This window comes from Mesoplodon densirostris, chromosome 8, assembly GCF_025265405.1.
Source record: "Mesoplodon densirostris isolate mMesDen1 chromosome 8, mMesDen1 primary haplotype, whole genome shotgun sequence".
NCBI classification, from domain to species: domain Eukaryota; kingdom Metazoa; phylum Chordata; class Mammalia; order Artiodactyla; family Ziphiidae; genus Mesoplodon; species Mesoplodon densirostris.
In genome coordinates, this window is record NC_082668.1 from 79567580 (window position 1) to 79586982 (window position 19403).

The 19403-nt window shown below is 40.5% G+C and overlaps 1 protein-coding gene across 2 annotated transcripts in view; it reads right to left on the bottom strand.

Moving 5' to 3' along the window:
- Positions 1-6687: 6687 nt before the first annotated feature.
- ITGB6 (integrin subunit beta 6) overlaps positions 6688-19403 on the bottom strand; it is a 70341-nt gene continuing 57625 nt past the window's right edge. For both annotated transcript variants that reach the window (XM_060106251.1, XM_060106252.1), the window contains exons 13-15: positions 18021-18140; positions 12574-12740; positions 6688-6786 (exon numbers count right to left, since the gene is read on the bottom strand). In XM_060106251.1, the coding sequence (XP_059962234.1) occupies positions 6688-6786; positions 12574-12740; positions 18021-18140 (386 nt within the window). The remainder of the gene's footprint in view (positions 6787-12573; positions 12741-18020; positions 18141-19403) is intronic.

Sequence of the window (19403 nt, forward strand, 5' to 3'; positions counted from 1 at the left end):
ATAACCCTGCAGGGAAGCCTACGTGGTTCAGGGCAAATCCATGATTACATCTGGGAAAGCAACTCTAAGACATATCCTACCAGATGCAGATTAGTAGTAGCGCCTTTCTTGGCATACAGAGGAAGGGGCGGAGCCAAAGGTGAGCCCTGCCATTGACCTTCAGGATAGTGTGGCGTTTAAGACTGAGGCTGCAGAGTGAGATGCGCTCAGGTCAAAATCCTGCCCTTGTATATGTGTCCATGCCACTCTCTCACTTCGCCCCAGCTTACCCTTCCCCCTCCCTGTGTCCTCAAGTCCATTCTCTACGTCTGCGTCTTTATTCCTGTCCTGCCCTTAGGTTCTTCAAAACCATTTTTTTTTTAGATTCCATATATATGTGTTAGCATGTGGTATTTGTTTTTCTCTTTCTGACTTACTTCACTCTGTATGACAGACTCTAGGTCCATCCACCTCACTACAAATAACTCAATTTCATTTCTTTTCCCTCAGCTTTCTGAATGCCAGTTTCCCTCTTAGTAAAGTTGGGAAAACAATACAAGCCTAAATACAATAAGATACATAACATACTTTACATAATGCTGGTTATGGTAGATAATCAAGGAATGGTGGCTTTTATCATTATTATGTCCTTAACTGGGATTTATAAGACAGTAGAGCATGGTGGTTAAGAACATGAATTCCAAATCCAGAGTTCAAATCCTGGCTTCAAAGCTTGCTAAGTTCGTGACCTGGGCAAGTTACTTAATATCTGTAAAACAGGAGATACTAATAATACCATTCCAAAGGATGGTTGTGAGCTCTGTATAAATGAGCATATAAAAAGCTCTTGGAACAGTAGATGTTACCTATTTTTATTAACAATGCAAGTTATTTAATGCTAGTAAGTTACACCTATTAAAATAAGAAACAATAAATACCTCCATTAAAATAATAGATGTATCTAATAATATACATCTATTAAAGTAAGGAAGAAATATATATGTATGTATATAATGCACACAAACACACACTGATATTAGGTCTAGTAAAGCCAGCTGGATGAAAAAAAAAACACAGTGACATTTTCCCCAGTCAGTTATTGACAAGCAGTGGAATTTCATGATGCACTGTCTTTCAACATTGCCCTGGGACTGGGTTGGCTACTATACAAGGACCATGAATGTAAACACATTTCAGGCTAAAAAGGCATATACTGTTTGAGCAGTAAGTCTCCTCATTAAACGTGTACCTAGAAATCACAAAGATCAGATTGAAATTTCAAACTGACCTAGAACTTCTGTGGGATTTGTAAAGCCTTGAAGTTATTCACAACACAGAAGAGCACGTGTGAGTCTAATATGTGCCTTCCAGAGCCCGGTCTCTCCCAGGGTCTAGCTCCGGGACAAGCTTAAGAGAGAAAGAACTCCTAAGTTACCCGTGCTGCTCCCTCTTTGCTGGTTGTGCAGCCAAGTGGGAGAGAACAGAAGATCACATATTTGACCCTTTGCTCAGCCTAGGGCGATTCACATTTGGATGCCTCTAGAACACAAGGGAGGCAGCATTTAGCAGCCTACAGACCACATTTAGCAGCCTATAGCCCACATTTAACAGCCTACTGTCCACATTTATCAGCCTACAGTCCACATTTAACAGCCTACAGCCCACATTTAACAGTCTACAGTCCACATTTAACAGCCTACAGTCCACAGCTCAGAAGAATTCATACGTTGGCCCAAGTAGTGACTATTTGACCACTGTCCACCATCCTGGCCTCATGTAAAACTCTACTCATTTAGTACTAGAGCATCCTAGCCCAGCTATTAAAAGAGGCCCCGACCACTTAAGTTCCCTTGCTTTTTAGCTGTGTTGGCTTGAGTCTGCTGCTGTATAATGAAATTTAATAAAAGGGAGAATTTCTATTTATCACATTTCATTTAATCCCTGTTTCTCATTCCCTCTGAATAAGGGGAATGAATAATGAGTTTTTTTCCCATTTAGATTTCCATAAAATGAGGCTGATATAAAATCATTATGAACAACATTTAAATAAATTTACTCTCTTGAGAGATCAACTTTCTCCTGCAGTTAAAGAATATTATTGGGGGCTTCCCTGGTGGCCCAGTGGTTGAGAATCTGCCTGCTAATGCAGGGGACACAGGTTCGAGCCCTGGTCTGGGAGGATCCCACATGCCGTGGAGCAACTAGCCCCGTGAGCCACAGCTGCTGAGCCTGCACGTCTGGAGCCTGTGCTCCACAGCAAGAGAGGCCACGATAGTGAGAGGCCCGCCCACCGCGATGAAGAGTGGACCCCACTTGCCACAACTAGAGAAAGCCCTCGCACAGAAACGAAGACCCAACACAGCAAAAATAAATAAATTAATTAAAAACAAAAGTACCAATGCCACCGTGGATGTGAGGATTAAATTAGTCAATGTTTTTTTTTTTTTTTAAAAAAAGAATATTATTGGTGGGATCGCTTCTCTCCTATCATGTCCCTTCAAGAAGTGCTGGAAGAAATGGGTGTGGAGAGGTGAAGAGAGTGATTCAGAGGACTCTTGCTTGCTTTGGGAGGATTCAGGGTCTTCCATTTGGGGGGTTTCACAAGAGTATTTCAGGGCACGACTGTTTCTGATGTTGAGGAGGGTTAAACCTGAACCAGATTAAATGCACCACGTGGGCTCAGCTGAAATCCCCATGGTGCTGGGCCATCTCACTCTTGCCTTGGAGCCCTGCAGGATGCCTTCGTCAGGGGAACAGCAGGCCCCAAAGGATGAATACATTTAAAATGAACAGCCAACCACTCCCACCTCAATGTATCTCATTCTCAATATCGCCCAGAGTTGCTGTCCCAAAAACTTTCTCTTCCCTTTCCCCCAAAACTTCCTGCCTCTTCCCCAAACCTAGCTGGGTAAACATTTTGTTTCTTTCCCCTCCTCTTAATGGCTCAACTCAGATCGACTTATTCTTGCATTTTTCTTTTAACATTTCTGTTTTCTTAATTACCCAGGTTTAGCTGCCACTCTAGACCTGGGCACAGGACTTGTTGTGGCACCCGACCCCTGGGGAGTTAGGTGGAAGCTGGGGCTCTTCCCCGAAGGGAACTGTGTGAGTAGGTGTTGGAGCGACTCCCAGCTTAGACCCAGGGAACAGGTGGAGCCAAGGGGATCTGGGATGTGTGTAAACTGGATCCAGTACCCTGATAGTGTATATTTATTTGTTTATTTTCTTCTCCCCGACTTGGGAGCACAGGGATTGGTTATTTTGTTCATTGCTGAATCCATATTCGTAAGAAATGTGTGTGGCATATATTAGGTACTCAATAATACTGATTGAATGAATTTATTGAGCCCCTGCTATGTGTTGGGGATTGTTATAGGTGCTAGAAAAGACAGGAACTGCCACCATCTAACACATGGAAAAACTAAGGAGAAAAGTGACTTTCTCAGAGCTATTCAAAATGGAAGCAGTTTCTGGATTTCCAGACATCTGGCCTTTCATCTACAAGAAACAGCTTGTTTCTGAATATTAGCACTCTTGACTTGACTTCCCCTGTCTTTTTGTAAAGAGAGGGCCTTTCTGAGTGAAAGGATTTTTTCTAAGCTGACTCCTTTTGTGAGCATTTGGTCTTTCTCTGCTTAATTTTTCTGATTTGGAAAATGAACATGGCATCATGGAATCTATTGGGTTGGCCAAAACTTTCTTTCGGGTTTTTCGCATAGCATCTTACAGAAAAACCCAAATGAACTTTTTGGCCAACCCAATACAAATGGATGCCCAGGAAGATAGCACTACCTGACTGTATTAGTTTGCTGGGGCTGCCATAACAAAATACCACAGACTGGGTAGCCTAAAAATAAGAAATTAATTTTCTTTTTTTTTCCGGTATGTGGGCCTCTCACTGTTGTGGCCTCTCCCGTTGCAGAGCACAGGCTCTGGACGTGCAGGCTCAGCGGCTATGGCTCATGGGCCCAGCCGCTCCGCGGCATGTGGGATCCTCCCGGACCGGGGCACGAAACCGGGTCCCCTGCATCGGCAGGTGGACTCTCAACCACTGCGCCACCAGGGAAGCCCAAGAAATTAATTTTCTCACAATTCTGGAGGGCAGAAGTCCAAGATCAAGTTGTTGGCAGGTTCTTCTGAGGTCTCTCTCCTTGGGCTGTAGATAGCCGTCTTCTCCCTGTGTCTTTATGTGACCTTCCCTTCCTGCATGTCTGTGACCTAATCTCTTCTTATAAGGACACCAATCATACTGGATTAGGGTTACCTCATTGTAACTTAATTACCTCTTTAAATTTCTTATCTCCAAATGCAGTCATATTCTGAGGTACTAAATGTTAAGACTTCAGAATGTGAATTTTGAGGTGAGAATCACAGTTCAGCCCAAAACACTTACCCGAAAGAACTTGATTTTACAAACTGTGAGGTAATGTCCAGGCCTGTTTAAAAACCTCGTGATTTCAGTATTGTAAACATGCAGCAAATTACAGCCCATGCCCTGCTGTCTTCTGCCTTTGGTGGCTGCCTCTTTCTGCTCTTCTCCTTGGCCCCAGACTGAGACCAGTAAGGCGGTCAGAACAGGTCACCCAGGGATCCAGAAATCCAAGAAGAGGGTTTTGTGCCACGTAAATAAAAGGAATTACCATTCATCTAAGGTTCATTGTTTAAATTACCATGTTTATTTATGTCAACACAAAATACAATAAAACAACTTACAAAAAACCCATTTTATCATCACGTAACATAACTCTTCAGTGAACAGAAGTACTACTGTTAACGTTTTGGCCTTTTCAAGGTCCAGCCCTGGGTCAAAACAGTATTCAGAGAAATAGCAGATTCTTTTCTACCTTCCCCAATATATACACAAAGGAAATTTATATATTCTAAAATCCCATTCCAGTAATAATACAAAAATATCACATGTAGAGATGAATACCACTATTGTGTCATTGGTATTGCAACTTCCTTCTTGCTCTAGATTTCCCACTGACCCTGAGCTTCAGTCAGGAACGTATGGGTACATCAGCCCTTCAGGTTTCCCAAGTGATTAGTAATTATTTTAGTATAACTGTATACTACCCAAGTGTTTAATTTACCTGAGTTATTTAGAAGCCTGAAAAAAAAATGTCTCCAAGTGATCAAATGTGTACCAAGCTAACTGATAGAATTGAAGAGACTTACTATAGATTAATCTGTGCCAGTTCAGTGGATAAATATGAAGCCTCCATTACCTAAAGAAGTACTCACCTAGTAAAAGGCTTCACATTACCATTTACTCAAAGGTAATAAACATTGCGCAAAAGTACAAGACCTCACCTACATTCCAGTAGTTTAAGTGCTATTTGCTTAGTCACTACATTATCAAACAAATGGTAGTTATCACTTACCTAACAAAATCTTTCTATCATTTCTCTGACAAGAGTCAGTCTCACCCTGTGGGAAGAAACAATGGCTTGGAGCTAGAAGACCTCAGTTTTGGACCAGTTCTACACACTATCTGAGGCTTAGTTTCCTTGTGAGGATCAAATGAGATGAAAATGTTCTGTAAAACTGTATTAACTATAAAAACTAATATTCTACAGAGTTCATCTCTTCAATTAACCTATGGATCCCTAATTACCCACATGTATTTTGCAAGTAAAATCTTACTTTTTAAAGTAACATATTCACCATATGCAACTGAAATGTGCAAGCTGTGTTATGCAAATGAGAAAAGAATATAGATTTAAATAAGCCTATTACTCATGAGAGACTTGTGTACTCTTGATGTGTTTGATTTAAAACCACTAAAAATTTTATTCTGTTTAACCCATGGTCCTTTTGTATATTATTGGAGCTCTTTTTGGATAAGCTATCTAACCATTTAAAGTAAATTTTTTAACAAGAAATTAAAACTTTCACATGACAGTTACAGGGTTTACATGACTGTGAAACTGAGTAAAATGGGTTGAGAAATACAGAAGGAGTAATAGTTTGAAAACTCAGGGTCAATAGGGAAACTGAGTATAGAAGTTTATTTTCAGGTAATTAAACATAATCTAGTAATAGGCTTGTTATTTTTGTTTTTTACTGGTGACTTCCTAATTTATAAATTACTTCTTCTTCATCTGTAAAACAAAATACTTGACTTTTGGGTACATTCAAATCCGTAGAAATTATTAACACTTCATTTTCATTCTTACACGTGGGACATTTTTGGAAGAATTCCATCCTACGGCTGAAATAAAAGTCAGCATCTCATTTTTTCATAAATTAAAAAAAATCCTCCTTTAGGAAAGGGCAGATTTACTAAAAGTTTAGAATTGATTGGCAAGTGTGCGTATATAATGTGAGCATATGGACTTTGTGACTTTGCTGAGACAAAGACGTCAGGTATTCCTGCAAGAAATGAGATTCTAATTTCAAACATTTTTCAAATGCAAATCAGGGCCCCATGAATCATTTTGATGATTTTTTGAGGCATTAATGCAACAGAGTTAGTATTCCTGAAATGATCCCCAAAGTCACCCCTTTTTTAAGGATATTTCTCTTCTTGATTATTTTGAACCTGCCAACATAGTCTCTAACCTTCACACAGAGAATGACTGATCTCCAAATGACCTATTATTATCTTAAACCAACCTCATTTTGAAACAACAAAGAAAGAAAAATTAAATAGTGCATTAACATTTCATATCAGTGAAACAGACTTTTTCCGTGCATAAAGTAGTTCTATCCATCCGTGGAAAGGTCTACCTTTTGTTTTTCCCTGTGTTTATAGGTTACATTTTTAAAGGTACTGGTGGAGCCTCTGTACAGTGGATTGGTTCCCTAAAAAAAAAAGGTCCAAATGAAAGTATGTATATTATGTTATTACATGGTTTTAATACAGCTAAATAATTTCATTGTATATTACAGATTGGAAGATGAGAGTCAGGCTCAATCTTGAAAGCCATTTGAATAGTTTTGATTAATTTGATATGTCATAATTTTAACATTTAAAACTGTGTACATCTTTATTTTTTTTATTATGAAGAACCAGTCCCATGCGTGCAACCTAGAAATCTTACCCTTTTTGGAAATGCACTAAATCATGGATAGAAAACAAGACTTTGGCTGTTTTGGTCACTGCCGTTTTACCAGAGCTGAAAACAGTTCAGCTAGCTCACAGTAGGCACTCGGAATTTATTGAATGAATAGAATGAACCAATAGGGGACCCAAAAGTGAAATGTAAAAAATAAAGATGGGAAAAGTGAACTGGTCGAAGCACACAAAGATGAACGACATAGTATCCGCCTTTAAGAAATGTGTTGCTGGTGAGAGGCATCAAACAAGGGCACAAATAATCTTGCTAAAATGAGATCAAAATTCAGAAAGAGTGACAACTAGATGCTTGAGAGAAGCAGAGAAAGATCCCCAGGACTGCAAACACCTGATGTGGATAGTAAAAGAATTCAGTGGCTTTTCCTTACTAGAGAATAACAGTGTGGGAAGGAGGGAGTCAGTCACAAGAGACTGACATGTGGGACGCTGGGCTCATGAAGGAGTACAGGTCCCAAGGCAGGTTGGGCAAGACACCTTTGCCCTTGGGGCAATAGAAAGGTTGTGTGCCAAAGCCTGGATAATTCAGTTGTGCTATTTGGCTGTAGATGTGTTTCCAGGTGCCATCACCAGGACCAGAAGGACCAAAGCTCTCTAGGTGTTTGGAGAAATGCCCAGCCTGATCCTCCCACTGCTCTCCTTTGGTTTCATTGTTCCAGGCAGGAACAATGTCTGGGTAAGGAGCAGTTTCTTCCCTCCCATTTCCCAAGGTTGACCACACAGGCTATGGCATCAGACAGTCTGGGTTTCAAGCCAGCTCCACCACTTACTTAAGCAATTCCGAGCTTTGGCGTCCTCATCCATAAGAGAGATTACCAAAGTGCCCACCTGGTCCATGAGGTAACGTACTTCAGCAGGTGCCTGGCACATAGTAAGTGTTTAATAAATGCTGCCTCTCCTTATTAGTACTTACTTATAACTCTTCTTCACATTTGGAATTTCCTTTTCTTTTAGGTCCTAGAGAGGGTACTAAAGATATTTCCTCCCAAGGCTTTGGGACTCAACATTTCCAAGCCCATTTCTGAGTATTATGGAGTCTGGGTACCACCTCTAACCCTCCAAATTACTAAATGTTATACATTGGTCTCCTTATCCCATGAACTGCAGAGACGGTAGCAATTTCTAGGCATAGATTTGAAAAAAACACAGTTGTACTTGTCTCCTCAGTACATTTCTCTCGCCTCTCAGAGGAACTGAATAAAACTGAAAACCATTCCCTGGCCTCTCCCACTTGTTGCCCTTGGATTCACTGCAGTGTCTTCATTGTGAGGAGGAACCACACCTGCACCTGTTTCTACATTGCCCAGAGCCAGTGGCCTGACCTCTAACTGAGTAACACGTTACCTTTGTCCATGTGCCTTTGGAGAGAGATGCTATCTCAGTAATGGAGGCAAAAAGAGAAGAGGTTACCTGGTGGTGGATGATGAGTGAAGGCCAAGTCACCATATTGCTTCTACTCCTGAGGTCAGCCTGGATAATCATGAGGACCCTACAGTCCTTATTTAGTCTCACTACGATAAGAACTTGAGATTTGAAGGGTGTAGGGCAGACTGATGTGGTCTTAGATGCAAGTGGAGTCTTGTTTGCAAACAAAAATCATGGGTAGAATTCTATTAACTTTAAGAGACTGCAAGCTATTAAGTTTAAGTTGGCTACAGAAGAATAAAGGACTCAACTGAAGAGGAAAGATGGAAAAAGTAAGATGTGTAGGCTGGGAATGATGGGTGGGGTACTGTCCTGGAGGAATAGAGGGGCTTAGGAAGCAGAAAGGACACTCGGTTAAGAGTCAATAGTCTGTGAGCAGGGTCAGGGAAGATCTTTGTAGGACTAGGAGTTCTGTTGTGCGCCCCATCCCAGATCATGTCAAACATCCCACGCTAAAAATAATTTATATGCACGACAAAGGAGGTGCCTTGAGTTGCAATTGACCGAATACACAATGCTATTTTGCAGACATTTAGTTGAATGTTTAATTTTGATTATGCAGTTTTCATTCTGTGTTTTGAAGCAACTTTGCTTATCAAGGTCTACAATATTTGTGGTGGGGGGAGCACATCTTGAAAAGCTAGTTATAGGGCCTGGGCATGCTAATAGGGTTGAGGGATGAAGCAGATCCCACCACAGTAGGAGGGTAAGGTGGAAGCTTAAAAGTGGGGAAAGAGCAAGTATACATTGTCAGGGGGCAGTAGTGTTTCCTGTCCTCAGCTGATGATCAGAACTCAGGAGAATGAGCTCAAACAGGATTTTGTTGGCAGGTGAAAGTGTGGCAATGTCCCACACAGCCTCCTCTAGTGCCACGTAGGTGGCAACCTCCCTACCTAGGATTTCCAGCTGAGACACAGGTTTGGGTCTGGCTCCCTTTCGGGTGGGTCTGCACTCCGGCACTGTTTAGACAAGGTCAGGTTTCCCCCAACTATCTGGGGTGACCAGGCTGATTCCCCCAGGAGTCTGGGGGTTGCTAATTTAGGCTGTGGATTTTACAAAGGCAATGGCACATTTTTGGAGCTTGAAAAAGTGGTATTAAGAAAGCTCTCTGTCACGACCCACAGCTCTCTTAATGAATTGCCTAACTGCCAAACGCAGACCTGATTTGCTTAGCACAGTACAAAATCAATCCATGACTGCATCGAATGTCAGACTGAACATTTTTTGCCTCTAGTTAATGACTTGTCATCCTAGAAAAAATGTCTAATCAAAAATGGATTTAAATATCTTCCCTTTGTGTTTTCATAAAGAATATGGATGGGGGGTGTTATTTCTAAAAGCATAATAAAAGGTAACTTTTCTTCATAGCTATGATGAATGAAATGTTTCAGGAGGCAATAACAAAGCTCTTTCTCATCCTGAGCTCTGTCACCTTTAGAGTCTAATGAGGGCCTAGGGGTCAGAGGTCCCACTACTGTCCCCGGAGATCCCCAGGGGTTTGAAGACCAAATTCAGTTCTTCAAGAAGAAATAGGTTTTAGATAAAAACAAAATCAAATCGAGGACCACAAAATGGATGCACTGAGCAATATTCTTTTTTTTCCAATAGGACATATTAGTGAAATTTGAATTGAGTTATTTGAATTAAACCTCTTTTGCATCCAAGTGAATAATTATGACCCAGTCATTATCTAGTCCAGAACATCAAACACTTGTTATTCAAAGAAACTCAATTTAACAGGGAATAATATTTTTCTTTTATGCTTTTATCTGTTTAATGCATATTTTTGTTCCATTTTAGGTGAAGAGACAGCAAAAATTCAGCATTTGAATTTCAGTCATGTTCTACATCCTGAGGGAAAACAATTCATGTTTTAGGGGAAATTAACTGTTAATTAAAATGTTATTTTAAAGATATTAATCATTTGTCAGTATTCATGCCTTTGTAGGAGAACATGAAAATATGCTGGTTAGTAGATACACATCACATAATTGCCCAAGCGCTTGTTTGCGAACACCTGCCTATTCCTTCTAGGAGGGTCAAGGCTATGCTTGGAAGAAGAGGCTGCAATTAAGATTTTAGCTCCACTGTGGACCAACAGTTTGGGAAGTCTCTTAACCTCTCTGAGCCTCAGTTTTCTTACATTCAAAATGGGAGTGTCAAGACTACTTCACAGGGCTGGTGGTTGTTGAACTAACTGCTGCTATTGTGTTTTGTGCCAACTTAATCACATTCTTTTTTGTTTGTTTGCTTGCTTCTTTTTCAAATTCTTTTCCCATTTAGGTTATTACAGAATACTGAGCCGAGTTCCCTGTGCTATACAGTAGGTCCTTGTTGGTTATCTGTTTTATATATAGTAGTGTGTATATTACCGTTACCAGGGGAAAGGGTGGGGTAGGGGAGGAATAGATTGGGAGTTTGGGATTGATGAGTACATACTAATCAGCTTGTTTTGCCTGGTTGCCTTCTGACCCCTGCCAGGCAGTGGATGAGAGTTAAAAACAACATCTGTGGCCAGGGGGTCAGGTGAAGTGAATTGCTCCAACACTTTGGCCTCATAGTACTAGGTTCTAAGTCACCAAACTAACCTGTCAGATTACATTTTTACCTCGTTAGAGATGGATACATTATAGCCTCATTGCAAATCCTCACTTGACATTCCTAAGGGTTTTGTTTAATAAGGAAAAATCCACACACACACAAAAGAAGAGGAAAGCTGTATCAAGAACCTCTGTAGACCCAGATTCAATAGTTATGAAGATTTTGCCACACTTGCTTAACTATCCCTCTCTCTCTCTCTCTTTTGGCTGAATTATTTAAAAGCAAGCCCAGCCTTCACTCCTTTTTCACTATAAACCTTAATTATTTTCTAGCAAAGCCTCATGCCATTATCATACCTAAGTGAATTAACCATAAATCCTAGCTATCAGTCTAATAACCAGTCTATATTAACTTTTTTCCAGTTGTCCAAAAATATATATTAGAGTGTTCAAATCAGGATCAAAACAAGATCCATACATTGCATTTGGTTGTTCTGTCTAAAGGCATTTTTAATAGGAAGATAAAGTAGATAAAAATTTTCATTGTCCATTGTCCTGCACCATATATTATAGTTGTTTCCAAATAACTGCACAAGATATAAACATCCCTTATCAAGATAAATTTATCCAAAACAGAAAATTCCATTTGCTTTAGGTATTGAAGATATTATAGACCTAGAGAAAAAAGTGTTAACATCAATTTACTTGGGGGAGATGAACCCAAAGGAGCATTGTATTTGCCTGTATTGCCTCCAGTGATATCGCTGTTTTTAGAATCAGCAATGTAAGATAATTGCTATCAGATAGCTGGACACACCATTAGAGAGAGAGAGATGAAATTAAAACCATGAAATTGTTTCTGTGGGCCTCTAGAAATGGAATTATCTCTCCTGTGGAAAAGAAACAGAAAATTGGAGTCCTGTTTTGTGTTTGCCTACTGTGAAGAGGAGACACATAAATTACATTTATTGAGTACATATATTTAAAAGTTGATACTTTGGGGTTTTTTTTTCAGGTAGCTGTTTAAAATTTATGTTTTTCAGAAAAACTAACTGGATGGTATTTTAAAAGTCTTCTTGACTTTGTAACTTATTATGAGTAATGAGTATTTCCATGGAAATTGGCATGAACTGTCATACTACTCATGAACATTATTCCATTAGCTCTAACAACCGATTTATGGAAATATTTAGATACAGCACCTATACTTTATCAAATGGGGCCTGCGGGATCCTCCTGGTGGTAAAGAATGAAATGCATTTCCTTGATGTTCCTAAGTAGCTATACAGTATAAGAGGAGTTTCACGAGACACTTCAGAGTAGGAGAAATCCTCATTGCCCTGAGAGACAAATGTATGCTGTGAGGGCTATCTGGGTCCCAGATAATGGACAGAGGTCCCTTTGTCCCCAAAGCAGAACAGAAATCAGCTGTTGGGGATGTGGTGAGAAGAGTACAGAAAGAACATGACATTCTAACTCTCCCAGTGCAGAAGAAAGCCGACATCCCATCTTTTGCACGGGAAAAGAAGTAGCCCCTAAGTGTGCACATACCGTTTGCCACTTGGCCTTTGACCTTTCTGTTTCAAATTTGGCAACTTCTTTCCGATCATGAAATGACACCAGCAGCTTCCAAATGCACAGTAGGACGACTCCAATGAGAAGAATAGCCAGCGAAACCCCCAACATGATCATGGGAATATTCGGAGGTTTTGGACAGTCTGTGGAAACAAAGAAAATTATATTAAGAAAATGGTACAATTAATGTTCTGATGTAGCGAAAACACTTCTCATGAAATTTTCCAACCATACTTTTTCTCCTTTTGTAACACCTTTTGTTTTGCTGAATTAAAAAAAAAAAAAAAAAAAAAGAGTTACTTGTTGAAGGGTAGCCCTATTCATTCAAAGTAGAACAAAAGATAAAGTAAGAGTTTGGTTATTCAAAGCAAATGGATAGACACTTGAATGGCTGACTCAAAAAGAATTCGAATTCAAAACAGTGACAATTAACACACATGGAATATTTAAAGGATCAATAAAAAGACTATAGTTTACTAAAGATGGTCTCTTCTGGGTATATGATAAAGCAGAAATGGAACGTGTTCACACAAACACACACACACACACTTACTTTTTCATGGATTTTCTTGAACCGTATAGGAGATTATACTCAATATTAAATACAACCTACCCCTGGGAAATACACTACTCGCGCTTCCTTTTTTAATATATAGACAGAAGACAATCATGGCTTTCAGTTTTATTTCAACTCTAATGCAGTGCCCTGGTGTCCTGGAAAATTCCTGGACTGGGTTCAGGAGAGATGGGTTCCATTCCCATCTGATGGACAGTAGCTGCCTGAAACCGTCAAGTCCCTCCATCTCTCTGAGCCCCAGTGCCCTCATCTGTAAAACAAAGATGTGGGACTTTAGTGTTTCCTTAACTTCCTGATAAGTTTAAGCCCAGGTGCTCATGCTTATTAAACCCACCCCTGAAATTGCTAGACCGAACCCCTGAGATTCTGATTCGGTGGGTCTGGATGGGGCCACAAATTTTTTATTATTAAAAGTATCCCAAGTGACTCATCTTCAGGGAAGTTTGAGGAATTAGGTGTTCTGTATAGTCCTTTCTACTTGAACATTCTATGAAATGTTATTTTGACTCTATTGATGATAGTAATATAATTTTACAATTACTCAGTACCTTCTCTCATTGACAGCAGAATGACTAATAATACTTGCAATATGCCTGGGAGATGATACATTTCTTAATGAAACATTATAATTAAGCTCTGCATTTGCTTTCATGGGAGAAAAAAATCCCACACAGAAATTATCATTAAATATCTGTTTCCCTCTGCAAGAAGTGAGGCAAATCCATGGTATCTTGGGAGGAAATGAATCATGCTTAGTTTATCCTAACTCTTATTGCTTTTATATATTTAAAAAGGAGGGTTATACACACAGGACTAGTCATGCTGCTTTCAAGGTAAGATCTATAGCTGATCTGAATTTGAGCGGAATTAATGGCCCCCTAACAGCATGATGCCTGGTCTCACACACTTTTGTTCTTTGGCCAAAAAACCATTTAAGGAGATTATGCAGAAATAAGTAAAGGAGCTAATAAAATAGGTACTACAGTATGAAGATCTAAAGACTGTTTCTAGCATAGCAAATTAACCATGGCTGCTTCTAATAAGTTAGCAACACTCCTGCAAAGAAAGTGGCAGGCCTGTGTCAATGAGAATATATACTGGCTACATCTTTGACTGTGAAATGTCTGGGGCGGGGCATAGGATGTTCTTGCTCGAAGCAAGATGAAGCTTGCTGAGACCCTGCAGTCAGAACATGAATTAGGAGAGCTCTCCAGTAGGGAATAAATAATGGAGAAACAGGCATGGCCTGGTGGAGATAATTATTTTAAGAACTTAGAGTCATTGGGAATTAAACATTTCTCAAGAAAGGATTTTGGCCCAAGCTCCAGAGCAGGTATTACGCAACAGAAATTTCCACTTTCCATACTCTCTTTAGTATTTCTTGAGATGCTCAGACTAAAGACATATTTGTAGGTGGGGCAAAATGTTTTCTCCATCACTGTGTTCCGTCCGGGGTTGCCTACTGAGTCTGGGTCAGCGCTGCGCCTAATTCTAAGGCGCTGAGTTTCTAACGCTGCCAATCTGGTTGCGCTGCTACATGTGGCTATTGCTCAATAGTCACTAGAAATGTGACTTTTCAGAATTAGGTTTTGTGTTAAGTGCGAAATACACACTGATTTTGAAGACTTGGTATGAAAAAGGTAAAATATCTTATTAATAATTTTATATTGATTGTACACTGAAATAATAGTTTGGATGCAACGGATTAAATAAGACATTATTAAAATTATTTTATGTTTTTTAATGTGGTTACTAGAAAATTTAAAATTACAACGTGGTTTGCATAACATTTCAATGGGAGAGTGATGAGCTGACCTATTTTGGGGATTCAGATATTTATGATGCTCGTACAGCCAGTGAGAGGCAGTAGAGCACAGTAGTTAAGAGCACGGGCTCTGGGCCAAACTGCCGGAGATCCCCAATCGGGGCTGGTACTTAATTGCTGCAGGACCTAGCAAATTATTAACTTCTCAATTTCCTTACCTGCAAAATGGAAATAATAGCAACATCTGCTGTATATGGTTGTTGAGGGTGTTAAATGAATCAATACATGTAAAACATATAGCATAACACCTGATATATGGTATTAGTAAGGGCTCAACAAATGACAGCTGCTGTTATTATTATTATTATGATTATTGTTACAACAAATGCACCCTTCTCGCTTTTCTATGCTCAAGACCTCAAGGGCTTGGAATCTCCAAGTTGGAAACTGTGGGTGTAACATCCACACCCATATCCCTGCTAGGAAGGCTCCCCAACTATCATTCACTGACTGCGGCTCTCAGGAATGTGGCTGAAAGTTCCTCCGGAAAAAAGATTAGTGAAGCTCTCCCTATGTTCACACAGACACTGATGGTGACCCTTCACTGGGGTTTTTTTTTTTCTATTTGTTTGAAGAATACTGGTCATCCTTAACCTTCACATCCTCCTTTCTCATTTTGCCTCTTTTCTCTTCTTGCCTCCAACCGGCTACCCTGGGATTCTCTGGTCTTAAAGCTGTGAGAGGGGACTACAGATTCCTGGGGACAGGCTCTGTCCTCAGGGCCCCTGGAAGCTCCGGGCCTATCGAGGAGCTCGAATATTTACCAGGAAAGAAGCGTCCCTGAAGCCGTCAGGTGACTCCTGTTAAACTTCTGGGAGGTCATTTTCCCCTCACTCTTCCCTGCTACAAAAGCATAGGGAGAATAAAAAGCTTTAATAAAAAGATATCAGGGCATCTGAGGGCTCTCGGAAAGATGGCATGTTGATGTACCACTCATATTGTGTGGATGAATAAAAGAAGAAAAACCCAACAGTTCAGTAATGAGGAAGCATTTATCAACCAAAGGCATGTTTCACAAGAAAAAAAGAATCAAAATCAAACCATCTAGATACAAAATCCCCTGAATTAAAAACAGAACCTACTCTGGAAGTTCATTTTTGTTTGGAGCTTGCTTCTCCAATGGAATCAATATTGTAAGGAATGGCTTTGATTTCGGGAGAACTTGCTAAAGCCACTGCCACAGTCACAAACAGAAGATGGGGGTGTAGTTGAAGAATTTGACTTTATAAAATACATAATGATGAGGCCGGTTTTCATAAAGTATTTCTTCCTTGTACAGCAGGATTCACCTTAGATTTTCTTAACTAATGACCTCTACAATGCCTTTTACATATGCATTTCAAAGAAGTCAATTTACAGAAGCTTTTCAAGAGCAAGTCTCCTGGTGCACTCTGCCCACCTGAGTGGCAAGGTCACCATCATACACTTGTCTCTTGCATTGTGCCGACCCCTCCCTCTCTGACCCTCAGCACTGCAATGTGATACTTTTCTAATCGTGTTTGCTTGGTTAGTTCATAATGTCTTCAACTTACTTTTTGGTAATTTTGTCATTGCTTTTCACACTCTTAAGTGATGGCAGCTTGGTACTCTTGGTTTCAAATTCAGGACTTAATACTTTGTCAGTCCACCGATAAACCAGCACACACAACAAAACACATCTGTCTTCTAGCCTGCCCTTGCTGCTATTGTCTGGGCCGGAACTTAGGCCTCAAGCTTTAGAGGGAAGGAGGAGGAGGCTGCTGGCAAGATCTGGAGAGGTCTGATTTAATGCAGCTGTCATTTCTGGCAGAAAGGTTTAGGGACACATCATTAACTGAAGACAGAAAAGGTGAGGCACCTGTGCGCATGTAAGAAGGCAGCCAGGGCTTTCAGGGCAGAGTCACTCAGAGGAGGTCTGGAAGCCACCTGTATCCGAGTTGCCTGGAGAAGTGTTAAAATGCAGAGTCCTGGGCCACACATCCAGCCTGCTGACTCAGGAGGCTGGCAGTTTAACAAGCTCCCCAGGTGAAACTTACTAAAATTTAAGAACTTCTCAACAAAAGTATCAATACCTTCCCCACTATTTTCTTTTCTACCTGCTACAAGTTTCTCTCTCCCCTTCACTGAAGATGAGATTCTTATTTGAGGGTTCCCTGAGTCCCAAGCCGACTCCATGAATTGGTATGGAGAAAAACTCACAGAAGCAACTCACAGACTCTTCCTTTACAGATCACTTCCTTCCTTCCTTGTCTCTTCACATCTTTCCTGACTCAGCATTATCATTTAAAGACCCATTAGGTAGGTTATGAACTGGTACATATTTTACATGCATTATTTCATTTAATCCTTGAATCAACCCTTAGAAGAAAGTACTGTTATTTTTCCCATTTTACGGATGAGGAAATAGAGACTCGGAGAGACAATTATCTTCCAGAATGTCAAGGAAGTGGTGGAGCAGGATTTGAGCCAAGGTTTGCCTGAGTCAAAGGTCGTTTTTGGGCTTCCCTGGTTGCGCAGTGGTTGAGAGTCCGCCTGCCGATGCAGGGGACACGGGTTCGTGCCCTGGTCCGGGAAGATCCCACATGCCATGGAGCGGCTGGGCCCGTGAGCCATGGCCGCTGAGCCTGTGCATCCGGAGCCTGTGCTCCGCAACGGGAGAGGCCACAACAGTGAGAGGCCCGCGTACCGCAAAAAAAAAAAAGCTCGTTCTCTTAGACTGCTATGCTCCTCTTCCCTGTCAGTCTTTCCTAAAAACATACCTTTTGCTTTCATTGCATTTAATTGGTCCACCTTTCTACAATTCATCAGCCAGCTTTCGGGGATTGGTACAAAAACACTTCTCTTGTTCTTTGGTCTTAATAAGAAACATTGGAACATATCAAACCCTTCAACAGGTATATTTCAGCCATTGGGAAAGTAGAGGCACTCCATCAAAATTTGGAAATGTCTTTCCTGGCAAGCTACCCAGAGCATCTTTCTGGTTGTTTTCTCCTCTCCCATGTAATATCTCTTACCACTGGCAAGGGAAGGCATGCCACCCACCTTTCTCATTAATGCTGTGAATGATGGTTTTCCCTTCGTTATCTGTAGTTATTAGGAATGTAATAAGACATTCATTTTCTCCTCGCAGAGAACAGGCAACAGAACTATCCTTTGAGAAATCTGTAGATAAAAGAGTCATTCATTAGGTTAAATGAGATTCCAAAAGAGATTATTTTTAAAGCAAAGTAGCACTGAGTTTTATTATACAAATAGGAATTTTCAACATTGCAGAATAGGAATAGAAAAGACACAGAATTTTCCCTATCCACCGAGGTTTTAGTTTCTACTCCTGTTCCAGAAGAACTGTTCCAGGTGTGGTCAATCAGGACTGACCATCGAATGCACCCATCAAAATGATGGTGGTAGGATTTCAGTAGAGTGAAGTACTTCAAGGCAGGTACGCTTAGTTGTCTTGGGAATAGAATGGCTCTGATTATGGTAATGAGGAAGCTATACGTTCTCCTTGGCTGAGAGCATCTGGGAGGAAGCTGAGATTATGTTTCAGAAAGGGACTACACAGTCCAAACTGATAGTGGTTACTTCTAAAGGGGCCTTTCCCACAATGGCATAGTCAAGATTGGGGGCCACGTATTGTCAAAACAGTATATATAAATTAATATGAGGAAATGGAAATTGAAGTGTTATGTAGCTCAGGGACCACCAGGATAAAGGTAAATCCCAGAATAAAAGGAGACCAGGATGACAGTTGGCCTACTCAGTATAGCCCTTTTCTCAATTAAAAGAAATTCAGTTTTCCTCAAATCTTTTCCAAGCAGAAGAAAAATTTTGAGCTCATTCAAGAAGCAGAAAATGAATGTCATGACAGAAATTGATAATAGAGTAAAATGGTCAGTCTAAGATGCTAATACTATTTATGAACCATTTTAGTGATCTGGCACCTATGCCAAAATTATGTAGGATTTTTCTAATTAAAAAAAAAACTTGCTTAAAGTTCTCCTATCTTCTAAGTTAGAGACTTTTTTTTTTTTTTTTTTTTTTTGCGGTACGTGGGCCTCTCACTGTTGTGGCCTCTCCCGTTGCAGAGCACAGGCTCCGGATGCGCAGGCCCAGCGGCCATGGCTCACGGGCCCAGCCGCTCTGCGGCATGTGGGATCTTCCCAGACCGGGGCATGAACCCGTGTCCCCTGCATTGGCAGGCGGACTCTCAACCACTGCGCCACCAGGGAAGCCCAAAGTTAGAGACTTTTTAATGATACTGTTACAAACACTTTTTTTCAGAAACCTGTAAGTAGAATGACCTTTTGCCCTTATCCTAAAATTTTAAGACATATGATCCCAAATTAGTGTCTTATGACACAGTGGGTCAGAATACAAAACTGGGACTGTCCCAGATAATCTTGGACATAGTCTTGTTAGACCTAC